Source organism: Cebus imitator, unplaced genomic scaffold (assembly GCF_001604975.1).
Source record: "Cebus imitator isolate Cc_AM_T3 unplaced genomic scaffold, Cebus_imitator-1.0 Scaffold434, whole genome shotgun sequence".
Classification (NCBI taxonomy): Eukaryota; Metazoa; Chordata; class Mammalia; order Primates; family Cebidae; genus Cebus; species Cebus imitator.
The window spans coordinates 354821-380093 of record NW_016107749.1 but is presented as its reverse complement, the minus strand read 5'-3'; the positions used below and the strand labels follow the sequence as shown (position 1 = coordinate 380093).

Sequence of the window (25273 nt, the reverse complement as noted above, 5' to 3'; positions counted from 1 at the left end):
CCTGGGCGACAGAGCGAGACTCTGTCTCGAAAAAAAAAAAAAAAAAAGAAAATTGCTCCTAATTACCAACCTTGTCCTCCTTCTTGTTGAATTCCTTATTAACTTTAGAAAAATGCTCATTTCAGACTAGAAATGAAGTCTAAATACTTTTTATGGAAACTTTGGAAAATATTAAAGCTTTTGATAGGAATATTTGAAATGATGATAGCCAAGATTTGTCAAGAACTTTGCATATATTATTCTATTTTATTCATCTGACAATCCCTTGGAGGTAGGTGATATTGTTTCCAATTTACAGATGAGGAAATAGAAACCCAGAGAGGTTAAAGAATTCAATGAAAGTCACCTAACAATGAACGGTAATGCCAAAAGTCAAACCCTGGTGGGCCTAATGATAGAGTTTGTGCTCTACATATTATAACTCTTCTTTTTTTTTTCTTTTCCCTGAGTACCTTCCACACATCTACGTATTATAACTCTTTATACTCTAACTGTCCATAATCCCGCTGCTTAGAGAAAATCATTGTAGGCAGTTTGAAATACTTTTCAGCCTTTTCTCCCCTGATGCATGTTCATGCTTGTGAGGATATATATATGGGTATTTGGCTACTTCTAATTGATAAAGAATGAAGGATCTCATTGAAAAGACAATTGTGTATTCTGTCCTGTTTTTCCATTTGATCATTCATGCAAGCATTTCTCTGCATCATAAAAATTCTTCAAAAGCATTATCCTAACTGTGATGTAATACTCTATGTTATAAATAGATAAATTATTATTTACTTTGCCGATCTCCTGTGTTGGAATCAATATTTATATATTTTTCATATTTATAGCACCAATAATGAATATTAGGCAGTTGCTCTGTGCTAGGCACCATGCTTCATATTTAGGAACTCATGTTATAATGTATTTCATAATTAATGCTGGATGAACAGCTAATATGTAAATACTATGTTTCTCTATTTAGTTCATGGTTTTTCATTTTACCTCCTGGTGAAATTTTGTATACACCTTGTGTGTTTCCTAAGTTTTTTGGGGTACTTTAAATTTTGTTTACTATTGCTTATATGCCAATATTCTGATCTGTTGAGTTGACAGTACTGAAATCCTAATTTTAGAACATTTTTTCTTTTTCTTGAAACCGCGTCTTCTCTCTTTCAAAGCCATCCTCATCTTCTTCATTCCTTTATCTCTAGTACATATTTGGTCAATGGGAAGTAAGTTTTCTCTCTTTCTCTGTCTCTCTTTCTTCCCCAGTGTCCCTTCCTTATCCTCTTCTCCATCTGTAGACTTACCCAAATTTCTGAACATAGTCTGATACTTTTTCTTTTCCAGGTATAAGAAACTCTTTTTATATAGATCACTGTTGTTTTCAATCCCAAACTCCTAGATAGCAGGCTCCCACCGAAATAGCTTGATTTATGTGAGCATTTAGTAAATATTTAGCAAAACACTTGAATTTTTGGATGACTTTGGGATTTCTAGTTTTGATTTTGTTTGCTCCTGTTTCTACACCTAAAAGTTGTGCTGGGAATTCTGAGACTGGACTTCAAGACTATTTAAGGTGCATTTCCTCTTCAGCACCATTAATTCATTCATGCTCATCTGTCTTCTTCTTGGGCTTTTGGGCTTTTTCTCTCCATAAAAATTTTCAAGGACAAGTGAGAATTGCCCTTTCAGCTATCTATCGTTAAAGCAAAAAGCTAGGGAGGAATTCTGCCAGGCTTGGTTGAGAGTATTGTATGATGTTTCTTATATTGATGGGGGTAAATCTATTAAAAGAGAAAGCTTTCAGAACATCAAAGCTGTTTCCTATCAAAGTGTAAGGCAGGGCAAGGCTCATGCCTCTAATCCCAGCACTTCGAGAGGCTGAAGGGGGCAGATACCCTGAGCATAGGAATTCGAGATCAGCCTGAGTAACATGGTGAACCATCTCTACAAAAAATACAAAAAAAATTTAGTTGGGCATGGTAGTGCATGCCCGTAGTCCCAGCTACCTGGGAGGCTGAACTGGGAGGATCAACTGAGCCTGGGGAGGTCAAGGCTGCAGTGATTTGTGATTGTACCACTACATTCCAGCCTGTGCAATAGAGTAAGACCCTGTCTCAAAAAAAACAACAAAAAAGACAGGCATAGCTGTCTGATTGCAATGCTTCATGAGGGTAAGGACTGCTGTGTTTGATTTTGTTGGAGAGGCTCACCATATTTCTGAGCCTCAGTTTTCCTAAGGATAAATAAGGAGGACAGTTTTCTTATGTCCCTTGCTGAGATTTTTGCAAGAAACCAGTGAAATTGTTTCAATATGAAATACTTTAAAAAGTAAAGACACAGGTATAAATGTTAAAATAACAACAATAGTGATAGAAATACTACTATAGGCCGGGCGTGGTGGCTCATGCCTGTAATCCAAGCACTTTGGAGACCAAGGCGGGTGGATCACCTGAGGTCTGGAGTTCAAGACCAGCCTGACCAACACGGTGAAGAAACCCCATCTTAAAAAAAAAAAAAAAAAAAAAGAAAAAGAAAGAAATACTACTATAAAAATTATTCATGGCAAAGAACAAATGAAGTTATCAAAAAAGGGAGTAAAATAGAGAAAGTCTCCTTTTGTTTGGGGAATAGAAAGGGTAAAGGAAACAGAAAGACAGGTTCCTGAATTTCACCTGTGGCAAAAAAAGAGAGTGAGGGAGGAAGAAAATTAGCAAAAGTTTCACTACGGAGACTCATTAACAATACCCAACTTAGCCAGGCATGGTGGCTCATGCCTGTAATCCCAGCACTTTGGAGGCCGAGGTGGGAAGATCACTTGAGGCCAGCTTGGGCAACACAAAGAGACCCTGTTTCTACAAAAAAAATTTAAAAATTAGCCAGGGATAGTGGCTCATGTGTGTAATTCCAGTAGCTTGGAGAATGAAGTGGGAAGACTCCCTGAGCCTGGGGGGTTGAGGCTGCAGTGAAACGTGATTGCACCATTGCACTCCAGACTGGGTGACAGAGCAAGACCAGGTCTCAAAAACAAAAACAAAACAAAACAAAACAAAAATCATCAAAAAACAACCAAAGCAAAAAACACCCAAGTTGGAAGAAAGGGGGAGAGGTGGGTCTACAATGCAAGAATGTTAAAGATGGAGTACCGTGCACTCTTTCCATATCAACAGCAACTGTTCTCATTAAAGTGAGAACCAAGGTATCATTAAGAACAGCATTTCCCAGAATGTGTGCTGTGGCATGTTGGCCTTATGATCCAAGAATCTGGGAAAATGCTTAGTATATACCCCATGCTATATTGTTCCATTAAAGAGCCATAATGCACAGTGGTTTACCAAAGGCTCCAAAAGGCTCCAAAGGAAAGGAAATAGTTAACTTTTGCTTACAACTTAGCATTTGGTTTCTCAATTTAATCCTCTCCTGCACCTGTACCTTTTTTGGTAAAATTTGTTATCACCAGACACAACCAGTTTTCTGAGAAGCATCATTTCGGAAAGTCTGGCTTAATTCTTGCACTTGCAGAACTGGAAATTCTCAGTTATGTTCAGGCTCCCATTTCTGGATAAGGGGCTTTGAGCTAAAGAGTGTCCTGCCCTGAACTAGCAAGCTGAGAACAAAGACAAATTTTCAAACGTGGACCCACTGGTCTGCAGTGTGAACATATTGGTGAGCTCTGGACCAGCCAGGAAAATTATCCTTGGGAACCAAGCCTTGGCCAACCTCTCAGTGACCCTTGGCATTTGCCTGAGTCTCCTGGATATTTTCCAAAAAGAGTTTTGGCAGAAATGCAGAACACAGTTGGGGAAGAGAAGTAAATCCTTAGAGATAAAGGTAGGAGCAGACTTCGGCCTATGTAGTCATTCATTTATCAATGCATTTATTCATTCATCAAATGTTTGTTACATGTGGACCTCATGCTTGACATTGTGCTAGGTGCTGGGGCTAACAGTGTAATCTTAAGGGGCTCACCTATGCAAATCAGTGCAAGAAAGTAAAGATGATCTGAGAGGAAATCTGTTCAGAGTATAGTGGGCACAATCTTGAGTGAGAGAGAGGAAGCAATCAAAAAAGGCTTCATGGAGGAGGTGACTTTCTAGCTGAGTCTTGGGAGTGTAGTCTGCATTTTAACAAGATACTCAGGTATATTGTTCTAGGATGTGAGTCCTACCTGGGCTCTCCTTGATGATTATTTGAAGATATTCTCCAAACTCATCATTGACATTCACACATAAGCCAGAAATAGTTTTCTTATGAATTAATGACAAGCTCTACCTCAACCATGGCCTTTTTGGCCAACTCGTTTTATAGCTGCTGTCTTGTTATCTTACCTGCCACTCCTCTGGGCAGATAATGACTTAGAAGGGGAGGTTTGATCTGAATTTCTTTCTTTTTACTTTTGTTTGTTTGTTTTGAGACAGGGCCTTGCTCTGTTGCCCAGGCTGGAGTGCAGTGGTGTGATCTTGGCTCACTGCAACCACTGCCTCCTGGGTTCAAGTGATTTTCCTACCTCTGCCTTTTGTGGGTAGCTCGGACAATGGATGCTCACTACTGTGCTTAGCTATTTTTTTTTTTTTTTTGTAGAGACGGTGATTCATCATGTTGCCCAAGCTGGTCTTAAGCTCCTGAGCTCAGGTGATCCACCTGCCTCAGCCTCCCAAAGTGCTGGGATTACAGGCATGAGCTACCATGTGTGGCCCTCTTTTTACTTTTTGTTATGGAAAGTTTTAAATATATACAAAATTTGACAGGATAATATAATAAATCCCCATGTTCCCATAACCCAGCTTCCACAGTCATGCATTAGTGGCCAATCTTGTTTTATCTCTATCCCCACATATTACGTTACGACAAATCCATCCATTACAGCATTTCATCAGTAAATTCAAATGGCCCTTAAAATGTATTTTTTAAAATTAGGAGCATACGGATTCATATGTTGAAGTAGACATAGTCTGTACCACCAAAAATCTGAAAGGGTTCTAACAGCTGTTTAAATTCTAGATACCCAAATACCAAATGTGAGCGGGCACCAAGTGGCAAAACTTATAAAAGTAACCAATGAAGCAGGGCCATTTGGGAAACGTGCATATCTGCAAAATCTGGGTATCGGGAACGTGGCCTTCCCATGGTGACACACTTCAGACAGGGTCTTCATCATCTGGAACCAACTGAATGCTCTTCAGAGCTTCAAGCAAGAAATTCACAAGAAATAAATCACAGGGGTCTGTAATTTTAATACCCCATTTCTCAGTGGCAATCTCAGGTGTGGAAGGAGCCAGAGAACATTGAGAGAAGTCATAGGGAGAGATCCAATGAATCAGCATTCAGTGCTCCAACTCGTGGGCAGCGTCAAGCCCTCTGGATCAGTTGCCTGCACCAAGACCTGTTATTTTGAAGTTCATAGACACACCTGATCTTCCCCCTGCACCTAACTGAAGTCCACCTGAAGCAGTTTTGACAGGTGAGCAGTTAAAACTATGTTTCAAGCTCTAGAGGATCTTGGGTCAGATGGAAAGAACACATGGTTTGGTTTGTCTTTCATCCCGTGAGTATTTATTGACCACTGACCTTATCATCCTCAGCAGGTGTGGTCAGACCTGGGGGTTGGCTGTGGCTCATTGGACCAGCCTACAACCAGATAATAGGTTGTGACAAAGCCTTCACACCAACCATCCATTATCAACTGCAACTTCTGTGGGAGTGAGAGACTGGTTGCCTTGTTTCCAGGAGCATTTCTCTGTCTCTTTTCTGTGTTGAATCTCTTTTCTGGATCCTGTGTCTTTTCCTTGACTTACTCTCTTCTTTTTGGGAGCCACATTCTCCCATGACTTCCTGAGAAAAGATGTATGGTGGGCAATTTATTTGAGATCTTAAATGTCTGGAAATTTCTTTATTCTTCTCTCTCCCTTGAATGATAATTTAGTTGGGTCTAGAATTGAAGTTGTGAATAATTTTCTTTCAGGATTTTTGAAGTCATCTTTTCACTGTTATTTAGTCTTCAGAATTCCTGATAAGAATTCTGAAGCCATTATTAATCCATATGTGGGATGCTTCCTTTCTTTAAAAGTTTACCGAATTGGAGAGAAATTTTATCCTTGAACATTTGAAATTTCACCAAGATGTGCCCTGGTATGTCTTGCTTCATTCACTTTATTGAGTATTGGGGGATTCTTTTAATCTGAAAACTGATGTATTCCGTTCTGGGATTTTTTTTCATATATTACTTATTTGATAATTTCCTCTCTTTAATTTTCTTTGTTCTTTCCTTTTGGTGGAACTTTCCTTCTAGATGTTAGATTTCTGGAATGAGTCTCAAATTTTATTATATATATTCTTGATGATTTTAATTGTTTTTGGAGAATATTTTCCCCCTTTTTTATTGTGGTAAAATATGCATAACATGAATTTTACCATTTTAACTATTTTTAAGTATACAGTTCAATGCACATTCGCATTGTTGGGCAACATCACCACCATCCATTCCCAGAACGTCTCCATCTTCAGAACTGAAACTCTGTACCCATCAAATAATAACTCCCTATTTCCCTCTCCTCGTAATCTCTGGCAACCACCATTCTACTTTCTGTCTCACGAATCAGACCACTCTAGGTGTTTCATGTAAGTGGAATCATATACTATTTGTCCTTTTGTGACTGGCTTCTTTTATTTAGCATAGTATTTTCAAGGTTGATCCAAGTTGTAGCACATGTCAGAATTTCCTTGCTTTTAAAGACTGAATAATATTCTATTTTATATATATACCATATTTTGTTTACCTATTCATCCATTGATGGACACCTGAGTTACTTCCATATTTTCCATCTTTGTGATTTTTGTGTTACTTCTTGAGGCTCCCTCAACATTAAATTGTAATCCTTCTACTATTTTTATTTTATTTTTTTCAGCTCCAGCTCAAAGGAGCTTCTACAGTTTTTTTTTTTTTTTTAATCTACCCACATAATTTTTAATTCCCAAGAGCTCTGTTTTGCTTCTCTGGCTGTTTTATTTTTTCAACCTGTTCTTGTCTTGTGGACACAATATAGTTTCTTATTCTCTGGGGATGTTACTGACCTAGTCTTGAAGTTTTCTTCTACATCTTGCATTATTTGTTACCTTATACTTCATTTTTTTTTTCCCGGTAAACCATAGGTCTTTGATTTCAGAAGAGTTTCTCACATGTCTGATAATCTTTGGTTGCCTCATCATATTTGAAAATGAGACACTGAAAAGCTGCTTGGTAGTTTTTTTGCAGGAGGATGGAGCTTGTTAATGGGTGGGTGGATTGCATCCTTTCTCTGGAGGACTCCTACAAATTTTTCTTTTGGACTGGTCGCATCCTTGGAGGGAAATTCTCCAATTTCTGTCCAGGAAACCAAGTTGGGGAAGGAGCTTCCTTGTTCAACATTGCAACTTTCCATTAATCTCATTTTCAGCTTGGCACCTAAACTCTTCTCTCAGCTGTGCCTGGTGTCTAGAGTCATTCTGTTTAATCTCACCAGAGAGAAAACCTCTAATCCTTTGCCTGGGTTGGTGAGGAAGTGGGGGCTTGGCTCTGTGGGGTGGTAGATGATCTCTGGCAGTTCCATGGCTTCATAAACAGACTTTTGAAGACTTCTCCTACCCTGTATTCCTGACATCAAAGGCAATATCTTCAGTTAGTACCTCCAATTTCTGAGCTTTCCAAGAGTTTTGCAGAACAAATTGACTTTCTTCTTGTTGGCTAGTATTTCTGCAGGATTTAGATTTCAGTGTCATCTATCTTGTAAAATTAGTTGATACCCAAACAGCTATTTTCCATTGTCTAAGATTTTGTCACCATTCTCATTTCTTCTTCTGCTCTCCTAATTTGTCCTTGAGTGTTTACATTCTTTTAAACTCATTTACAAAAAAATTCTGGGTACATTGTAGGTGTATACATTTACGGGGTACACGAGATGTTTTGATACAGGCATGCAATGTGAAATAAGCACAGCATGGAGAATGGGGTATCCATCCCCTCAAGCATTTACCATTTACTTTACAGACAATGCAATTACACTCTTTAATTTATTTAAAAAATGTACAATTAAGTTATTATTGACTATAGTCACCCTATTGTGCTACCAAATAGCACTTACTGTCATTTTAAGTGGTCTTAGAAGGGATGGAAGTAAAACAGGTAGGTTCAATATTTCATTATTAACCAAAAGTCCTCTTGCTTATTTGTATGTGTTTCAGTATGGCATTATTCTTTACCTTTAAGCTGCAACAAATTTTTATTCCAGTGACATGTCTACTGCTGGTCATTGTTTTTATTCTTATCAAATTTTCTAGTCTCAATATAAACAGAAAACTGGAAAAGGTAATAGCTTGTATCTCTAGAATCTTCCATTATTATCATCACCAACAATACTTATTGAGTTCTGGTTGTGTTCTAAGAAGTAACATGAAAACTTTTAACTTTTATTATCTAATCTCCACAATTGCACGTAGGTAAATACTATCACAACCCCCATTTTACAAAGCGGAAAAACCAAGCTTCAGAAAGATCAAGACACTTGCATAAAATCACAAGCACATCAAGGAAAAGGATTTTAACCTTAACGGTTGGTCTCTAGACAGGCTATCTAGATAGGGATGTGTGTGAGACATCTGAGGCAATGGTGTGCATGGGAATCTTGACTGGGGGTTGCACCATTCCCCATAAAGGCATTTAGAAATGTGAGAGCATCTGTGGTGGTCTCAGTGATTTAGGGTTGCTACTGGCATTTGGTGGAAAGACTCAAAGTACTAATGTCCTGCCATCCTATGAATTGTCCCCCAATGAAGAATGGACAAATCCCCACACGCCTATTGGTAGGTGTGTGACAGAAGTTCTTATAAGCTTATAAGCCACCCAGTTAAAAGTCATTGGTTATTTTGTATCCATGATTAGAGTGACCAGTTGGTTCAGTTTTGCAAATGATTACATCATGATGTCATCAAGAATTGAGGGTTGGCATGAACTCGTCCTCAGAGTCAGGTAGCAAATTCCAGCTACAAAACTAATAGACAGCCAACTAACCCTAAATTTGCCAACACTCTTGCAACTTGCCTAGAGCCTCATTTCTTTGAGATCCAGGAGGGCAGAGACCTTGCTGATCTTATTTTCCACTTGATAGAGATAAAGGAATAGCTGGAATAGAGCCTGATACATAATAGATGCTCAATAAACAGCCAGCTTGTGCTCCTCACCAAGCTATGTGCCCTGGTGCAGGACTGTGTCTGCATGGAGAAAATGTGCCATCTTCAAATTCACACACAGGTACAATATGAGCTAACAGGAACCCAGTCTAGGGGGAAATTCTTGAGACATGTGTCCCTCAAATGGAGGTTAGGTATGCTTTCAACAAACAGACTTTCAATACATAGAGGAAGAAACACTTCTGTGTCCTTGACAATGCTTGATCCATCAACATCCAACAGAACAAGACATGTTGGACTAGAACCCATCTATGGTGTGCCACCTCCTAGTCTCCAGGGCCCCAGGACTCCCATGGATCTACATGGGGTGGTAGAAAGAACACAGAAATCCACAACTTGAAGAACACTCTTCTTGAATGTATATTTTTCCAAAGTAGTTTTCTTTGCCAGCACCTACTCTAACTTGGTGATTTTATGGAAAGCTTCTCAGGCTTGGTTTAACAAATAAAAGTATTCATTGTTTCGAGATTGTTGGCTCTTTTTCTTTACCATTCTGGAAGTGAATTATTTTGAGCCTTGTCAATATGTTCCACACAGTCATGTTTATATCAATTTGAATCATCTTACAGTGCTTCTTCATTGGGATGGGATGGTCTTGGTATTGGGAATGTGTCCATTCTTCATTGGGGGACAGCCCCTAGCATGGAAGACATTAGTACTTTGGCTCTTTCCACCAAATGCCAATAACACCCCAAATCACTGAGAGCATCACAAATGCTCCCTTGCATTTCTAAATGCCTTCATGGGGAATGGAGCTGCCCCCAGGGAGATTCCCTGTACACCACTGTTGTGCCTAAACTTATTAGAGAAGAGTTGAAAATAGCCAGGGCTGAACATCACAAGACACCCTAGGGGAGCAAACGCCTGGCAGAATTGGTCTCCCATCTTCCTTCTGCACATCCTTCCTGTCTCTCTTTGTCCTTTGGACTTTGGAGTCCTTGTGATGAAACTGATCAAGCCCAGAACTGCACTGTATCAATGGGAAACACTTCCAGTACCTTAGAGAAAGCGCAACAGGAAGGGCGTAGGACACGCTGTTTAGAATTTCTGCTTGTTTTCATATGTAGCACGATAGCTCCAGGTTCCAAATCTATACATCTGTCTGACAATACTGCACGTACCTAGTATAGTGCCAAGAGCTAGAATGCTTTGTTGTGTTTCATCCTTACAACATTTTTGCTCAAATTAAAACAGCTTTCACATTCCCATTTTATAGACGAAGAAACCAAGGCTTTAAAAAGGTACAAAACTTGGCCGGGCATGGCGGCTCACGCCTGTAATCCTAGCACTTTGGGAGGCCGAGGCGGGTGGATCACTTGAGGTCAGGAGTTTGAGACCAGCCTGGGCAACATGGTGAAACCCCATCTCTACTAAAAATGCAAAAATTAGTTGAGCATGGTGGCTCACATCTGTAGTCTCAGCTGCTTGGGGTGACTGGGGTAGGAGGATTGCTTGAACCTGGGAGACGGAGGTTGCAGTAAGCTGAGATTGTGCCACCGCACTTCAGCCTGGGTGACAGAGCGAGACTCTGTCTAAAAATCAAAAAAAGAGAGAGATACAAAACTTGTCCATAGTAAACTATCCCCAGTGTCTGTTCTAGCAACAGAATAGTCTCTTGCTGTAAAATTATTGAAAAAGGCTTGGGGGAGGGAATGGGGAAGAGGGGATTAGAAAAAGAAGTTTCAATTCAAAGCATGTGCAAACCTCATCTCCCAGGGCGTATCAGGCAGCATCATTAGTATCTGACCTGTCACTACCAGCTGGAGTGCCAGCTCATTTCAGACCAATGAGGGAAAAAGCCTTTGCAGGTGGTTTTCTAAGTGGCACTGGGAAAGGGGTGAATTGGCTGCTTCATCAACAAACCACGATAGAATGTGGGCACCAGTTTCAGCCACAGAGTCTGCTGCTGCCTGGAGAATCTGGCTGCAGCATTGTTTCCAGACTCTCTGCAAAAAAAAAAAGTCAAGACCGGGTATCTGGGGAGAGGAAGGAAGGGAGGAAATTGGCTGGTTTGCCGGAAGGAACCGGATGCTATGGCTTCTGGGGATCCAGGATGGGAAAAAATGGTTAATGATTCATCCACACCACTCATTCATGCATACATTCATTTCATAATACTTATTAAGCATCCACCACGTGCCAGATTTTCTTCTAGATGCTGAAGCTACAGGAACTGACAATATCCCTGCCCTCATAGAGCTTATATTTTAACGAGAGGGACACAGACTGTAAACATATAAACAATTAAAAGACTATATCAGATGGAGAGAAGCATTTTGGTCAAAAGGCAGGAGGGAAGGGGGAACAGAGCTTGAACAGGGTGGGTGGGTGGGGGGGTCCTGATTTTAAACAGTAATCACAGAAGGCCTCATGAAGCGACATTTGAGTAAATATTTTGTAAAAGTACCATGCTGGGCACTGTTCTAAGCATTTTGCAATTATGATGTCATGAATGCTCCCGACAACCCCAAGAAATATGGCTATGATTTTTCCGGTTTTACAAATGTAACATGATACATTCATTATACATCTGAACTTCAGAGACTGAGGTTCAGAGATGCGATGACTTCAGAGATCACACAGCTATAAAGTGGGAGAATTGGGATTCGAATACAGACTTACTTTAACTTTGGCGGCTGCACGCTTGCATGTCTGTACGTACGCGGTCCACAAACCGGCTTTGGGAAAGGGCAAGTTATGGGTGCAAATGGAGCCTTGCAGGTACCCACCAAGTGCACATGGTGCCACCACCTGTAGTCGGATTTGATGGGGGAGGGGCAGCTCGCGATTTTCACCTCGCTGAATGGGCTCTCAGTCTGTGGCCGGGGAGTTTGGTGGCTCAGCTGCAAGTGAGGTGGGCCGGTGGGGGAGGGAGTGAAACTGCAAGGGTTGTCCCGGGACATTGCCGGCCGGAACCTCACCCCGCCGCCACCCCCAGGCCAGCTGCTCCAGTCAATAAGGCAGGGGCCTAGCAAGTGCTCGTCACTCTCCTGGTGGGGTTCGCTTGGGTGTTCCTAGCAGGGTTGAAGGGGGCTGGGGAGCTGAGCTCCGGAAGGGCGGACTAGAAGCCCCAGCGTCCTCTCCTAGAGAGCTGGCAGCTCTGGAGGGCAGGCGGAGCCACACGTTGCATGGAATCCCCGAGTGCATTTGCGGGAGAGCCCCGGGCGTGGGACAGAGCTGTGGAGGGGCGCCTGGGAGCCCTGCGGGACACCAAGAGAGGCGAGGGTGGGGCTACTGCACAGCACACAGGGAGGAACTACGGCGCGCTGGGTAGAAAGAGTAAGAGAGAGACGCACTTTGCTGGTGAGGGGTCATGCGAAGAGCTTAAGAAAGGCCTAAAGAGGTAGAGGGTGTGAGCTAGCCTAGGAAAGGGGATGTAAGAAGGAGGCCAGGAGAGGGAGCCGGGTGTAGGAAGAAGAGAGGGAACGCTTGCTGGGACAGAACGTGCAGTGCCGAAGCGCGAAAACAGCGGGTCAAGGAGGGGTATCAGGCATGGCCTGGGGACCCCCGGAAAGTGGCGGAAGAGGTGCCCTTGGGCGCAGCAAAGAGAGAAGGGAGCACACGCTGAGACAGAGACAGTCCTGGGCGCTGGAGAGCAGGAGCCCCCTGCGCGGTAGGGAAGGGAACGTAGAGCCGGCGCGCTCAGAGAAAGGTGCTTACTGATGCCCGCTAGGGTGGTGCCCACTGGGGCTCTAGAAAAGAGGGTTGAGAACCCCCGGGTGAGTGCCTAGGAAGGTCAGAAGAGTCAGCAAAGTCCACGGAAGAACTTCCCCCGGTTGGAGAGGAAACGCACCCTGGGAGCTGGAAGGGAGAGGAGAACTAGGCTGGGGGAAGCTTGATCAGGGCTCTGAGCACCACGAGGAGTGCAGAGGAGGTGCTGATAATTGCGGGGAGAGCTCTGAGAGCCCAAGAAAGGTGAGGTGGAGGTGCGAGGACAAAGAACTCCTAGCGAGCACAGGCCGGAGGAAGGAGCCGCAGAGAGCGCGCAGAGTCCCCTGCAGGGGCGCAAAGCCGCCCGGGTCTCTCCTCCCAGGCTGCCTCTGGCCGTAATTCACTCACCATTATGGAAAAGACCAAAGCCACGATGTTGATGGGGTACGCAGGGCAGAAACACGAGACGATGGTGAGCCACAGGTAGTTCTTGGGCAAGGGGATGTCCTCCTCGGTTTTGTCATCTTCAGTGTTGGCCTCGGGGCTGCTGTCCAAAGCCCTCTTGAAGTCCGGGCTGGGGGCGTACTGAGACATGGGCGAGGCCGGTGGCGCTGGGAGGGCGGAGGAGCGCACAGTCTGTGTGGTCTGGGGCTCTGGCCGCTGGTTCGTGGCGAGGCTCTGAAAAGCCAGTGGCTTGGGGCTCAAGGGAGATGTGACCTCACCCCTTCTGCGTCCTCCGCCAGCACCCGCCCGGGCTCAGGGACCCCGGCCAAGAGCCTCCCCACAAGGAGGAAGGGAGGGAGAAAAGGGCTGGGGGGGGGTGCGGGGAGGACAGAGGGAGCGTCAACACAAAAAACAGGGGACAGGCAAACGAAGGCACCCCACTCCCTGAAGGACACACCCGGACACCGTCTGAGGGGCCCACAGACTCTCACTGAGAAGTCTGGAATAAAAGGAGGCTCCGGGAAGGAGGACGCAAAGGTCCATTAAGTTCCAAATTGGCCAGCCCGCGGGCTTAGGATGACCAGCTCATTTTTAAAAGCCACTTAATTCAAATACATTTAGATAGGACAAGACCAACCCTATCCAGTTGGCAACAGACTCACTACTTGCTCTTGACTTCAGTGTTTTACCTTAACTGTCTGGTGTGTGGGCATTTGTCTCGCGTGCCTCAGACCTTGAACACTGAGCTCCAGGAATCTCTCCTCCCCCTCGCCCCACTCCCCCAGGGGGGCTAGGAACCAGGTGCCCAGCTTTGGCCTCAAAGCTTTCCACACTCTACAGGGAGCTCAAGAGACTGGAGTCCAGTACAGTCAGTCAGTGGGCACTGCCTGGTCTGTGCCTGTCCGGGTGTCCTCCCCAGTGTGGAAACAAGGAATTCTTCCTTCTACTTTTCCACCTACAGGACCCCTGGGGAGAAATGCAGGTAGATAAGGCTGGCCTAGGCAATCTAGATGGATGAGTGGGTTGGGGAGAAGAGAAAAGTATTCACTTTGGGGACTAGAACGAGAAAAGCAATTGTATCAGTGTCTAAGCTATTCATGAGAGGGCCGTATGGACCAGAACTGAGGCTTGAATCCAGACAGAACTGGGAAATTGTCACTTCAGGAAAGTCCCTTCATCTTGCTAAGCTCCTATATCTCCATCTGACAAAGGAGAAATAATAATAGTCTCTCCCCCATAAAGTCATAGTGACTCTTCTATGAGATGGTACATTACAGGTAAATCCACATGCTCAATAAATATTAGCTATTATTAGCATGCTATTCCTCCTTATATTCTGAAACATATAGTGCATTATACAGTGTCCTAAACCTGATATCCTTTGCAAATATTTCACCAAAAATCCAGATATTCTGAACTGCAGGACCACAAAGAAATGAAAATAATTTGATCATGCAGTGTCAAAAGCAACTGCTCACATCATCATACTCAAAAGTATTAATCATCTTCTTGGCTCCTTCAGAACATAAGCTGATTGCCTGGGACATTCTCACTTATCTGATGAGACATTCTTATTTGGTTATCTGCCTACCTCATTGGACTGCACACTCCCCGAGAAAGGGGGTCATCTGGCTCATCTTCGTGTCAGCATCTGGCACAGTTCCTGGTACAACGGATGTGCTTAGTATAGCTTTCTGGGTGAACACACAAAGATGAACTAGTACATTCTCCACCATGCCTTCTTTTCCATTTTGATGGATTAATGAAATGGGAATAGCTAGAAGATGAGATTCATCTAATGAATTCTCAACCAAGTCTTTGCATTGGCTGTTCCCTCTGCTTCAGCAGTTTTATGCTGACTGTCACATGGCTCCTCTTTCTTATTCCTCTGGTGACGGTGACAGCTCAAGTAACTTCCTCAAAGAGAGGTGTTTGTTTTTGATTTATCGAGCGTAGGTCTCCATCATTAGTTTACACTTGCCAGCTTGTTATTTTTTGTGTGTGTAGTGTGTGTCACAACTGTAATTTATTTCTTTACTTTTCCACTGTCTGTTCTTTCTCTAGACTGTAACCTGTCCAGCCTGTTCAGAACTGCATTTCCAGGACTTAAGAATTGTCCTGGCATATAGTAGGAATGCAAGAAATGTTTCTTGAATGAATTGACCAAAATTACCTGTAAGTATTAAAAAATGATTTTCAGGTCTTGATCAAGACCTACTTGGATTAGAATTTCCCAGGTAGCACCCCAGAAGTCTGTACTTTTAATGCCTGAGAAAACTGTATTTTTAGAACATCCCCTGGTGATTCTGATGCAACTGAGCAATTTCTCAGCTCCCAGTTCTGTCTCTAATTCTTAGGACACAGTTCTGGATCTTTAGTTTGGAGATTCTCTCAGGTGTCTCAAACTCAATGTGTCAAAGAGGAACTCATTTTCTTCCCCAAGAACCTGCTTCTTGAGGCTTGGTTTTTGGTCAATGAACCCTGCCCACTTTTCCAGTCTCTTCTGCCAAATATCTCCCTTCTTATTTATTTACTATTTATTTTTAGAGACAGAGCCTCACTCGTTGCCCAGGCGGGAGTGCAGTTGGGCAATCATAGCTCACTGCAGCCTCGAACTCCTGCCTTCAAGCGATCCTCCCACTTTGACCTCCCAAAGTGCTGGGATTGCAGGCATGCACCACCATGCCCAGAATTCTCTCCTTTCTTACTGCACTTCAGTTAAGTAGACATTTTCCCCACTTTCTCCAACATACCTAACCTTTTCCCACCCCGAAGTCTCTGTACCTACTGTTCTTCCTGGAATTCTTTCTCTCTTCTCTCCACTATTGGTTCCTTCTTACCCTTCAGGACCCACTAACTCACATGTTGTCTCCTGACAGAGGCCTTTCCTGGCCATCATATCTAAAGTGGACCCCATCCTCTTATTCTCCATCCCATTTCCTTGTTTATTTCCTATGTCAGACATGGTCTTATTTATTTATTATTTGTCTTCTTATTTACTGTCTTTCCCATTAGAAAGGAAGCTCCGCCACGTGTGTTCCTATGCAACAATTTTGCATATTCTTCACATGTATCCCAAAACCTAAAATGCAATAAAATAAATGGGGGAAAAAAAAAAGAAAGGAAGCTCCACAGGGGCAGATATATTTTTTTCTGTTTTGTTTACTTTGTTATCCCAAACACCCAGCACCATGCTGGCCCTTAGAAGTGCTCAATAGATAATTCATTGTATGAATAAATTGTGAATTTAGTCATCCAGGTTAGGCACTTGGCAGCATTCTTCTCTTTCCTTCAGCCTCTCCATGAGCTATTCATCAAACTATTGATTCCTTCTCAAATGTGACTCTTCATTCCATGTCTTCTTTTCCCATCCTCCTGGCCTTCCAATCCTGGCTCATATTCACAGTGAAAAAGTGCTCTCTGAACCAAATTTGTGATCTGAGCCTAGTGAATTTATTTTTTAAATATTTTTATTTTTATTTTTCCCCCTTCTTTTCACCAATGTTGATGAGGCTAGTTAATTTCGTTGGTGCCAGTAGCCCAAGGTTTGGGTACCAAATGCAATTTTGCTTTTCAAAGTTTTGAACTGTATTGTTCACTGTCACCTACTAGTGTCATCTAAGGAAAGCCAAAAGGAGGGGTTATTGACTCGTTTCCTTCTGCCAGGAAAACAGCTGTTTAACATGAGCTGAACACCCTAGAATCGCCAAACATCGACCAAGCACCCATCGTTGCACTGAGTGCATTCCCTGTGTGTATCATCTCATTTAATTCCTATAGCAAATTTTCTGAGGGAGGTGGTGAGGTTTTCTTTTTCACAAATGAGGATAGCTAGGGAACATATAAGTAAAGGGACATGTGTAAAGTCTTCTAGCTAAGAGAAGGTGCCAGAATTTGAACTAGGTCTGAGATATTTGTTCAGCTAGCAGGTCCAGGCCAGAAAGGTAAATGGATATCTCTGATGTTCATTGGAATTATTATGCTCTGCTCAGGGAAGATGGATTAATAGCTTGTTGACTGGTCTAAGATGTAGCAGTGAAATTGCCATCACTTGAAACTTTTCAAATTAAATTGAAATGAAAGTGCCTACACCAGAAAGTATAATATATATGGCGCTGATTCTTGAGGGATGCATTAGATCACTCAGTGGGGGTTTCTAGCTCTAATTTCCTGAGCTTCACTAATTTTCTCTTGAGAGGTCAGTTTATTGCTCTTGGATGAACCCTACTGGCTGATTGCTTAATAATATGGCAATACCTACCCACTTTAAAATGAGACAGAGGAGAAAGCAACTTTCTAATAGCCAGTCTAGGAGAAGGGAAAGGCTTACTGTAGCTTTCTGGATTCCGGTGTAGCAACTTACCTTTTTGATCTTTGAAACAAGTTTTATTTCCAAATGTAAAAGTAATATGTATTCATTTTAGAAAATTGAGAAAAACATAAACAGAATGAGGTATTATCCGAGTAACCACTACAAACAGAAGGGGCTATTTCCTTCTGGTCCTCTTTCTACATGTATATACCATTTTCCACTAAAATGAAATTAGATACAATTTTATTTCCTCTTTTTTTTTGCTCAATGTTATATGATAATTAACATCTTTTGCAGATATTTTCATGGTCTGCATAATTTCCTACTGATTAAATGGATTATTATTTATGTCACCATGCCCTGATCACTAAATATTGAAGTTATTTTTAGTGTTTGCACATTGTTATTTTAAAAATTGCGGTGATGAATCTCTTGTACCTGAGCGTCTGCATTCATGATCTTTTCTTTGTGAATTGTGATCTTACAGGGTAGATATCAGTCTTTGAAAGGGCAGAGAAAAAATTCAGATGGGCTGGTTGAGAAGTTGTATCATGAGATACGTACAAAAGGTAAAATTAAAATTTAGACCAAGGAAACAACCACAGAGTCAATGGACTACAGACATGAGATACTTCATAAGAGATGAAATGAGATGGATTCAAAGAACAACTTCCCAATGCCAAATGGATCCCCGAACCTAACATTCAATGGCAATAGATTGGTGTTGAATCTATGAATGTGTGCTGGAAATTTACGCTGTTTGATCTTAGCTATGTCTAGGATTCCAAAATAAAAGTGGGCTGGGGTAGAGGGGTGGGTCAGGCGGATGGAGAGAGAGAGAGAAAGAGAGAGAGGGGGAGAGAGAGAGAGAGAGAAAGAGAGAGAGGGGGAGAGAGAGAGAGAGATTGATTCTGCTGATCTGTGAGAATGTAAGAGAAAGAGTCCAGATCTTTAGGAAATGGTAAGAGGCTGAATGCATTTGCTGCCAAATTTCACATTAGTCTCAAGTGCCAGCTGTTAGTAGTCATAAAGTAACTGCTGTGGTCTCAGGGGTTTGCTACAAAATAACAGTGTCTTTTTGGCTAATATTATTAGAAAACCATTTGCCTTTCCACTTTCCAACAACTTTGGTCATCTCACAAGGAAAAAAAAAAGGAAAAACAGAGAAGAGGAAGCATAAGGGGGCAGCTGATCAGAGGAAAGGAGGTATAACGGGGAAGCAGATTCAGTATACCTCCCTCCCTCCCTCCCTCCCTCCCTTCCTTCCTCCCTCCCTTCCTTCCTTCCTTCCTTCCTTCCTCTCTCTTTCTTTCTTTTTCTCTTTCTTTTCTTTTCTGAGTTGGAGTCACCCAGGCTGGAGTACAGTGGTGTGATCTCAGCTCACTGCAGCCTCCTCCTTCTAGGTTCAAGTGATTCTCCTGCCTCAGCCTCTCGAGTAGCTGGGATTATAGGTGCCTGCCACCACACCTGTCTAATTTTTGTATTTGCAGTAGAGATGGGGTTCCACCATGTTGGCCAGGCTGGTCTCAAATTCCTGACTTCAGGTGATCCACCTGCCTTGGCCTCCCAAAGTGCTGTGATTACAGGCGTGAGCCACCACACCTGGTCTTGTTAATTTCTTAAGCCATGCCTTTTCATAAAACTACTTTTGGACAGAGGACCATATTAAATAAAACTCAGCCTTTCAGGCTTAAAATGCAATTCTTTCCCTATTTGTCCTCCATTGTACCAGATACTAAGAAAGCGGCTACCTGTCACTCTTCTTGCTGAATTGATGATACAAAATGCTGTGTATTGGACCATACACTGTAGCTCACGGATGAGCTGTTCATAATAATTGGCAAATATAGCAGTGGTAATGGAAATCAGAGGGAAACTACCCATACTCTAATTTACTGGCATTGACATTCCTCACGGTCTCTTCTAGTCCTTGGATCCAGGTCTGATTTTCATACATTTGGAACAAAAGTACACACACAGTTTGGCATCTTGATTTTTTCTAAAAACAATGCTCTATACCAAACCCTTTGCAAATTGTGATCCTCTGCTTAATCATTTATGATCACTTTAAAAATCGTATGATAATATAACTGTTTTCCTTTTGCTAGATACTTTTGGGGAATCTGTTATCTTTTGTATTAAAAATAAGAAAGCATGGCTGGGCATTGTGGCTCACACCTGTAATACCAGCACTCTGGGAGGCTGAGGTGGGAAGATTGCTTGAGCCCAGGAGTTTGAAACCAGCCTGGACAACATGGTGAAACCCCGACTCTGCAGAAAATACCAACAAAATTAACTGGGCTTGGTGGTGTGTGCCTGTAGTTCTAGATGGTCAGGAGGCTAAGGTAGGATAATTGATTTTGCCCAAGAGGTTGAGGCTGCAGTGAGCTGTGTTTGTGCCAGTGAACTCCAGCCTGGGTGACAAAGTGAGACACACACACACACACACACACAAACACACACAAACACACACACAGAGTAGGAATTTTAGAGAGGATTCTAAGCCCTAGTTCTTTTCTCTCTTCCTTCACCAACCTACCTAGGAAAGTACCATGGCCTCATCAGATGAAATGGAGACATTCAAAGCAAGCCTGTCTATGCTGGGAGCCTGGGGGAGAGGTCTAATGAAGCAGAGTTATTTCCAAAGACTCTGAACTCCAAACCACTTAGGGTTTGACGGACTGAAAGTTGGACAGGGAATTGCAACGAGAATGACAGATAATGGAGGCACTGGGAGTGGTAGATGAGCAGAGTTGGTCTGGAAAGGGTGATAGGAAGACTGGGTTGGAGGATATGAGAATTGCGCTTTGGTGTGTCCTGGAGAGGGAGAACAGAGTTCCTGTTTGGAGCACACTATTTGGTGCACCTAAGTTAAGGAGAACAGATATTCTGGATTTTTTTGTCAGCCTGTATCATACTTTATTGGTTACATCTAATTATTCATTAAAAAATATTTATTTGGCTACCCTGTGTCAGGCAGTGTTTGGGTGCCGGAGACAGAGTGACAAGCAAGAAAGCCATGATTCCTACCCTTATGGACAAACAAATAAGATAATTTGGGATGAAGGAAATAAAATAGGATAATATGATAGTGACTTGGGAGAGTAGAGGATGGGATGCCCAGACAAGGGATGCTAGAAATATTCGGTTTAACCCCAGGGCTATGCTCTACCTTACTCTACCTAGTCCTCTGCTCCAGAAGACCATCATAAATGTTCTGCGTCAAGGACCAGCAAATGATGGTCCGCTGCCTGTTTTTGTAAATAAAGTTTTATTGGAACGCAGCCACACTCATTCATTTATGTACTGTCTATAATATAATGGCAGAGTTGAGTAGCTATGACAGAGACTGCATGACTAGAAAAGCTGAAAATACTTACTAGAAAACATTTGCCAACCCCTATTCTTCATCAGCAAGCTTTCTTGTCTTCTGGAATCGGGTGGGTTTGGCCAACAGGGAGTCCTAGAGAATGGAGAAGAATGGAGGGAGCGTGGAGGGTGATGACAGAGTGGAGTGGTTTCCTCCCTGCCCCCCTCCTTTCCTTGAGCTGGGTGAATCACTGGGTTGAAGGCCACACATCCTCTAAGGGCAGCTGTCTTCACAGAGCTCTCCTTTTGTATTCTGGAACATTCCTGCCTTCTTCCCTTCAGACCTAAGAGGGGTAACACCCCTCTCTTGCTCCTGGAGTGCTGTACTATCCCTTATGGATAGTATCCACACACTTTCATAAATAGTCCTTCCTCTAATGTTCCTGCTGTGAATGTGCTGACTGAATCCTGCTGGGTGCATGACTGATTGAGAACGCCTCCTTGGGGATGTAATGTTTGAGTAGAGATCTGGTGACTAAGGAGAAGCCAGACATTTGAAGAGCTGAGGAAACAGCATTCCAGACAATGGGAATGGCATGTGCAAAGGCCCTGGGGTGGAAAAGAACTCAGAGTGCTTAAGAAACAGAAAGAAGGCCATTGAGAGTAGGAGATAAGATAGAAGAGGTAAGTACAACCAGTCCATGTAGGGCCTTTTCAGCACCAGTAAAGAGTCTGGATTTTATTCTAAGAACAGGAAACAAAGGAAACATTTTGTTTTATTTTTATTCATTTATTAAAAATTTTTTTTAATGGTCTTACTATGTTGCTCAGGCTGGTCTTGAACTCTTGGCTTCAAGCAGTCCTCCCAAATCAGCCTCCCAAGTAGCTGCAATTATAGGCATGTGCCCTTGCACCCAACCTTCAAGTATTTTAAACCAGATTTGGATGTGAGCTGATTAATGTTCTTTTTCTGCTAATCAGTTGCATTAACAATTGCCATATATAGAGAGTAATTAAAACTGATCTTGGGAAATTTATTGGAAGCTTTATTTCATCAGCTCCTAGAAGAGTTAGACTGCTAGGCATTGGGACAGGCAGGTATGAGACAGAGCAGATCTGGGGACTTTCACCATAAAAGTTAGTCTCTTCTCATCTGGCTCCTAATTGCTAATCTGTGTCTACGGATCAAACCCCAAACTCTTGGAAGAGAGAGTCTGGCTTAAATCAAGTCTAGTGTCCCTTGGATTCCAATCAATTTGCAGTTAGTGTTGTGAAGCAAAGGGATCATCTATTCCTTGATTTGTTCACAAATCCTGTTTGAATGCATGCCTTGTACTAGGTTCTAGGGATGCATATGATGATAAGCTAAACAAAACTTGCTCATGCTCTTTGTGGAGCTTGTATTCTAGGGGTAAGTGAGTCCCTTCCTCAAAAAAAAAAAAAAAAGCAAACAAAAATTGAGTTATTTGAAGATGTAGAAACAAAATTTCAAAATGCTCCTCAAGGGCGGGGCTTTTATCTGGTCACAGTTGTATGTCCTGAGACTGAATAGTGCCTGGCACATAGTAGGTGTTCAACAAAGATTAGTGAACTGACAGCCTGAGATAGATGATGGTAGCAAGATACTTTGATGAATGGTAAGGGAAGAACTCACTAAGATGTTAACATGTAAGCAGAGATCTGTAGCATGGAAAGAAAAAGGCATGTGAAAAGTAGGGATTTAAGCCCATTAGGCAGGAGGAATAGAATGACCAGAGGCTCTGAAGTGAGAAAGTGCTTGATGACACATTAGACATGCACATGTATCTTAGAGAAAAGGGAATTGATGTGAACTAGACATATTCCCTCCAAAAAGATGTAATTCAATAGGTATTTCTGGAAGTGGCTTGTGGCATCCTTTAATTCAGAACCTCAAGTGGACTGACTGTAAAATGAGTTGCCTTGTGAATGACTGAATTGCAGTAGCCCTAAAAATGGGGCTTTCACAATGGATTTTAGTGCTTCAGAGTTGAAGAAGATTTTTTAATTCCCACACCCACTCTTATGGTTTCTGAAATATTTCAGATCAAAAGCACCTAATCTTGGGGGTCATATGAAGTTGAAGAGCCCTTTTGGGCTGGATCTCTGCTATCCTGTAACCACAGGGAAGAGTGCAGTCTTTCATCCTTGGCTGGTTTTGCTCTTTAGTTCTCTGAAGCCTCTCTTTTCTGACCTCTGTCTCTTTGCCTCTAATTTCTTACACCACCTTCCACTGGTTGAAATGATGACGGACACTTTCCATAAAGCAACAACTTTCCTCGCAGAGCTTGTGCCTTATACACCTGTCATCTGCTCCTCTAAATATGACACCCAAATCTCTTTACCTCCTAATTGCTCACTGACATTATTTGTACATTGTCAAGGTTTACAACATGTACATTTTGTTGTCTACAATATAAAGAACATAATTCTTTTGGGCTTTGCCCAAAGGTGGTTTCTCACAATTGAAATCACCAATGGATAGTTTCAGTAGTGTTATGTAAGTACGATTTACTGCAGAATCAAGTAACATGATTGAATTTATAGAGAAGGACCTCATCCTGTTTCATTACAGTTGAGTCCTTCCAAGGAGACTATAATTAATAAAAACTGGGAGAAAGGATCATTGGGAGGGCAGAAGTATATTAGTCCATTTTCACACTGCTGATACAGGCATAACTGAGACTGGGTATTTATAAAGAAAAAGAGGTTTAATGGACTCACAGTTCCATGTGCCTGGGGAGGCCTTACAATCATGGTGGAAGGCGAAAGCCATGTCTTATATGGTGACAAGCAAAAGAGAATGAGAGCCAAGTAAAAGGGGAAACCCCTCATAAAACCATCAGACCTCGTGAGACTTGTTTACTACCACCAGAACAGTATGGAGGAAACTGCCCCCACGATTCGATTATCTCGCACCGGGTGCCTCCCACACATATGGAAATTATGGGAGCTACAATTCGAGATGAGATCTGGGCGGGGACACAGCCAAACCATATCAAGATCAAGATGATACAGCATATTGTAACCGTACAGCTATTGTTATTTCTAATATATGCCATTCAATTTCATCAAGTTAATCTAGAGTCTTTGTAAGTTTATAATTTATCTGTTTTGTTTTTAGAGCACTCTAACTTTGCGATCTAATTTAGGCCATTTGTATTTCATGCTTGCTGCATATATGTCATCCTGAGACTTGATTTTATTGCACTCCTGTCTTAATTTCTATAGCTATTAAAAGCCTTGTTATTTCATAGGACAAGTCCAACTACCTTGCTTTCCTTCTTCAAATCCTCTTGGTTATTCTTGGCTCTTTGTTCTTCTTTGTGATATGCATTTAAAAAAATTTTTTAATTTCAGGTGCAGAGGGCTAGTTAATGGTACTCCTCGCTTCGTTTTACATACTGTCATTGGTTCATTCAAGGCCCTGCCCTTGTTTTGCTTGATTTTTTAAAATCCCCTCCATCCCCCAATCTTAGGCACCCACTAAAATGCCTTTAGCTTATATATCTGGATACATATGTACCATAAGGCATTATTTTGTGTGTATATGCTCTTAAATGATACAAGCAATATTTTGTAACAGAGACTACTGTTTCTTACCTTTTAAAAGCAAGATGATTTTTGGATGTATTTATGCTGCTGTAGGTACATCTAATTAATTCCTTTTAGCAGTTGGAGAGTATTTCAAAGCATGCATCTATTATAGCTTACTGATACATTTCTCTAGTAATGGACATCTAGTGGTCTTTAGCTCCCTGTAAGACAAATGTTGTTGCAATGCACATTCTTATATATGCCAGCTTAGAGCTCTGTGTGAGAGTTTCTACAGAGTATATACGTTCAGGGGCATTGTTGCCAAGACCTAGAGTATACACAGATTTTCTTTCACTTACTATTGCTGGATTGTTTTCTAGAATGACTGTACTTGTTTACATTCCCATCAGAATGCATGGACGTTCTTGTTATTAGTTTATTTTCCAGCTTTTGCCAGTCTTAAAGGGAGTAAATTGGTATCTAATTGTTTTAAGTTGCATTTTCTTGATGACTAGTGAGATTGAACATTTATTCATGTACTTTGCAGCCATTCGGATTTCTCTATATGCAAATTGTCTGTCAATATCTTCTTCTGAATTTTCCATTTCTATTAGAGTTTTCATCTTCTCTTGTTGATTTTGTTTGTTTTATTTTCTAGATGTTAATTTCTTGTTTGTTTTATATGTTACAAATATCTTCTTTCAGGCTACCATTTATCTATTAACTATGTGATAACTTTCTTTAAACAGAGAACCTTAATTTTTTTTTTTTTTTTTTTTTTTTTTTTTT

General features: G+C 41.9%; 1 protein-coding gene and 1 long non-coding RNA gene across 2 annotated transcripts in view; one reads left to right on the top strand and one right to left on the bottom strand.

Moving 5' to 3' along the window:
- The window catches only part of TMEM233 (transmembrane protein 233), a 47761-nt gene extending 34005 nt beyond the window's left edge, over positions 1–13756 (bottom strand). Inside the window, exon 1 of the mRNA XM_017510208.2 lies at positions 13273–13756. Within this exon, the coding sequence (XP_017365697.1) occupies positions 13273–13458 (186 nt within the window). The 5' untranslated portion in view covers positions 13459–13756. The remainder of the gene's footprint in view (positions 1–13272) is intronic.
- Positions 12741–25273, top strand: part of LOC119468452 — a 219333-nt gene continuing 206800 nt past the window's right edge. The window contains exon 1 of the long non-coding RNA XR_005197132.1: positions 12741–13128. This is a non-coding gene — a long non-coding RNA (uncharacterized LOC119468452). The remainder of the gene's footprint in view (positions 13129–25273) is intronic.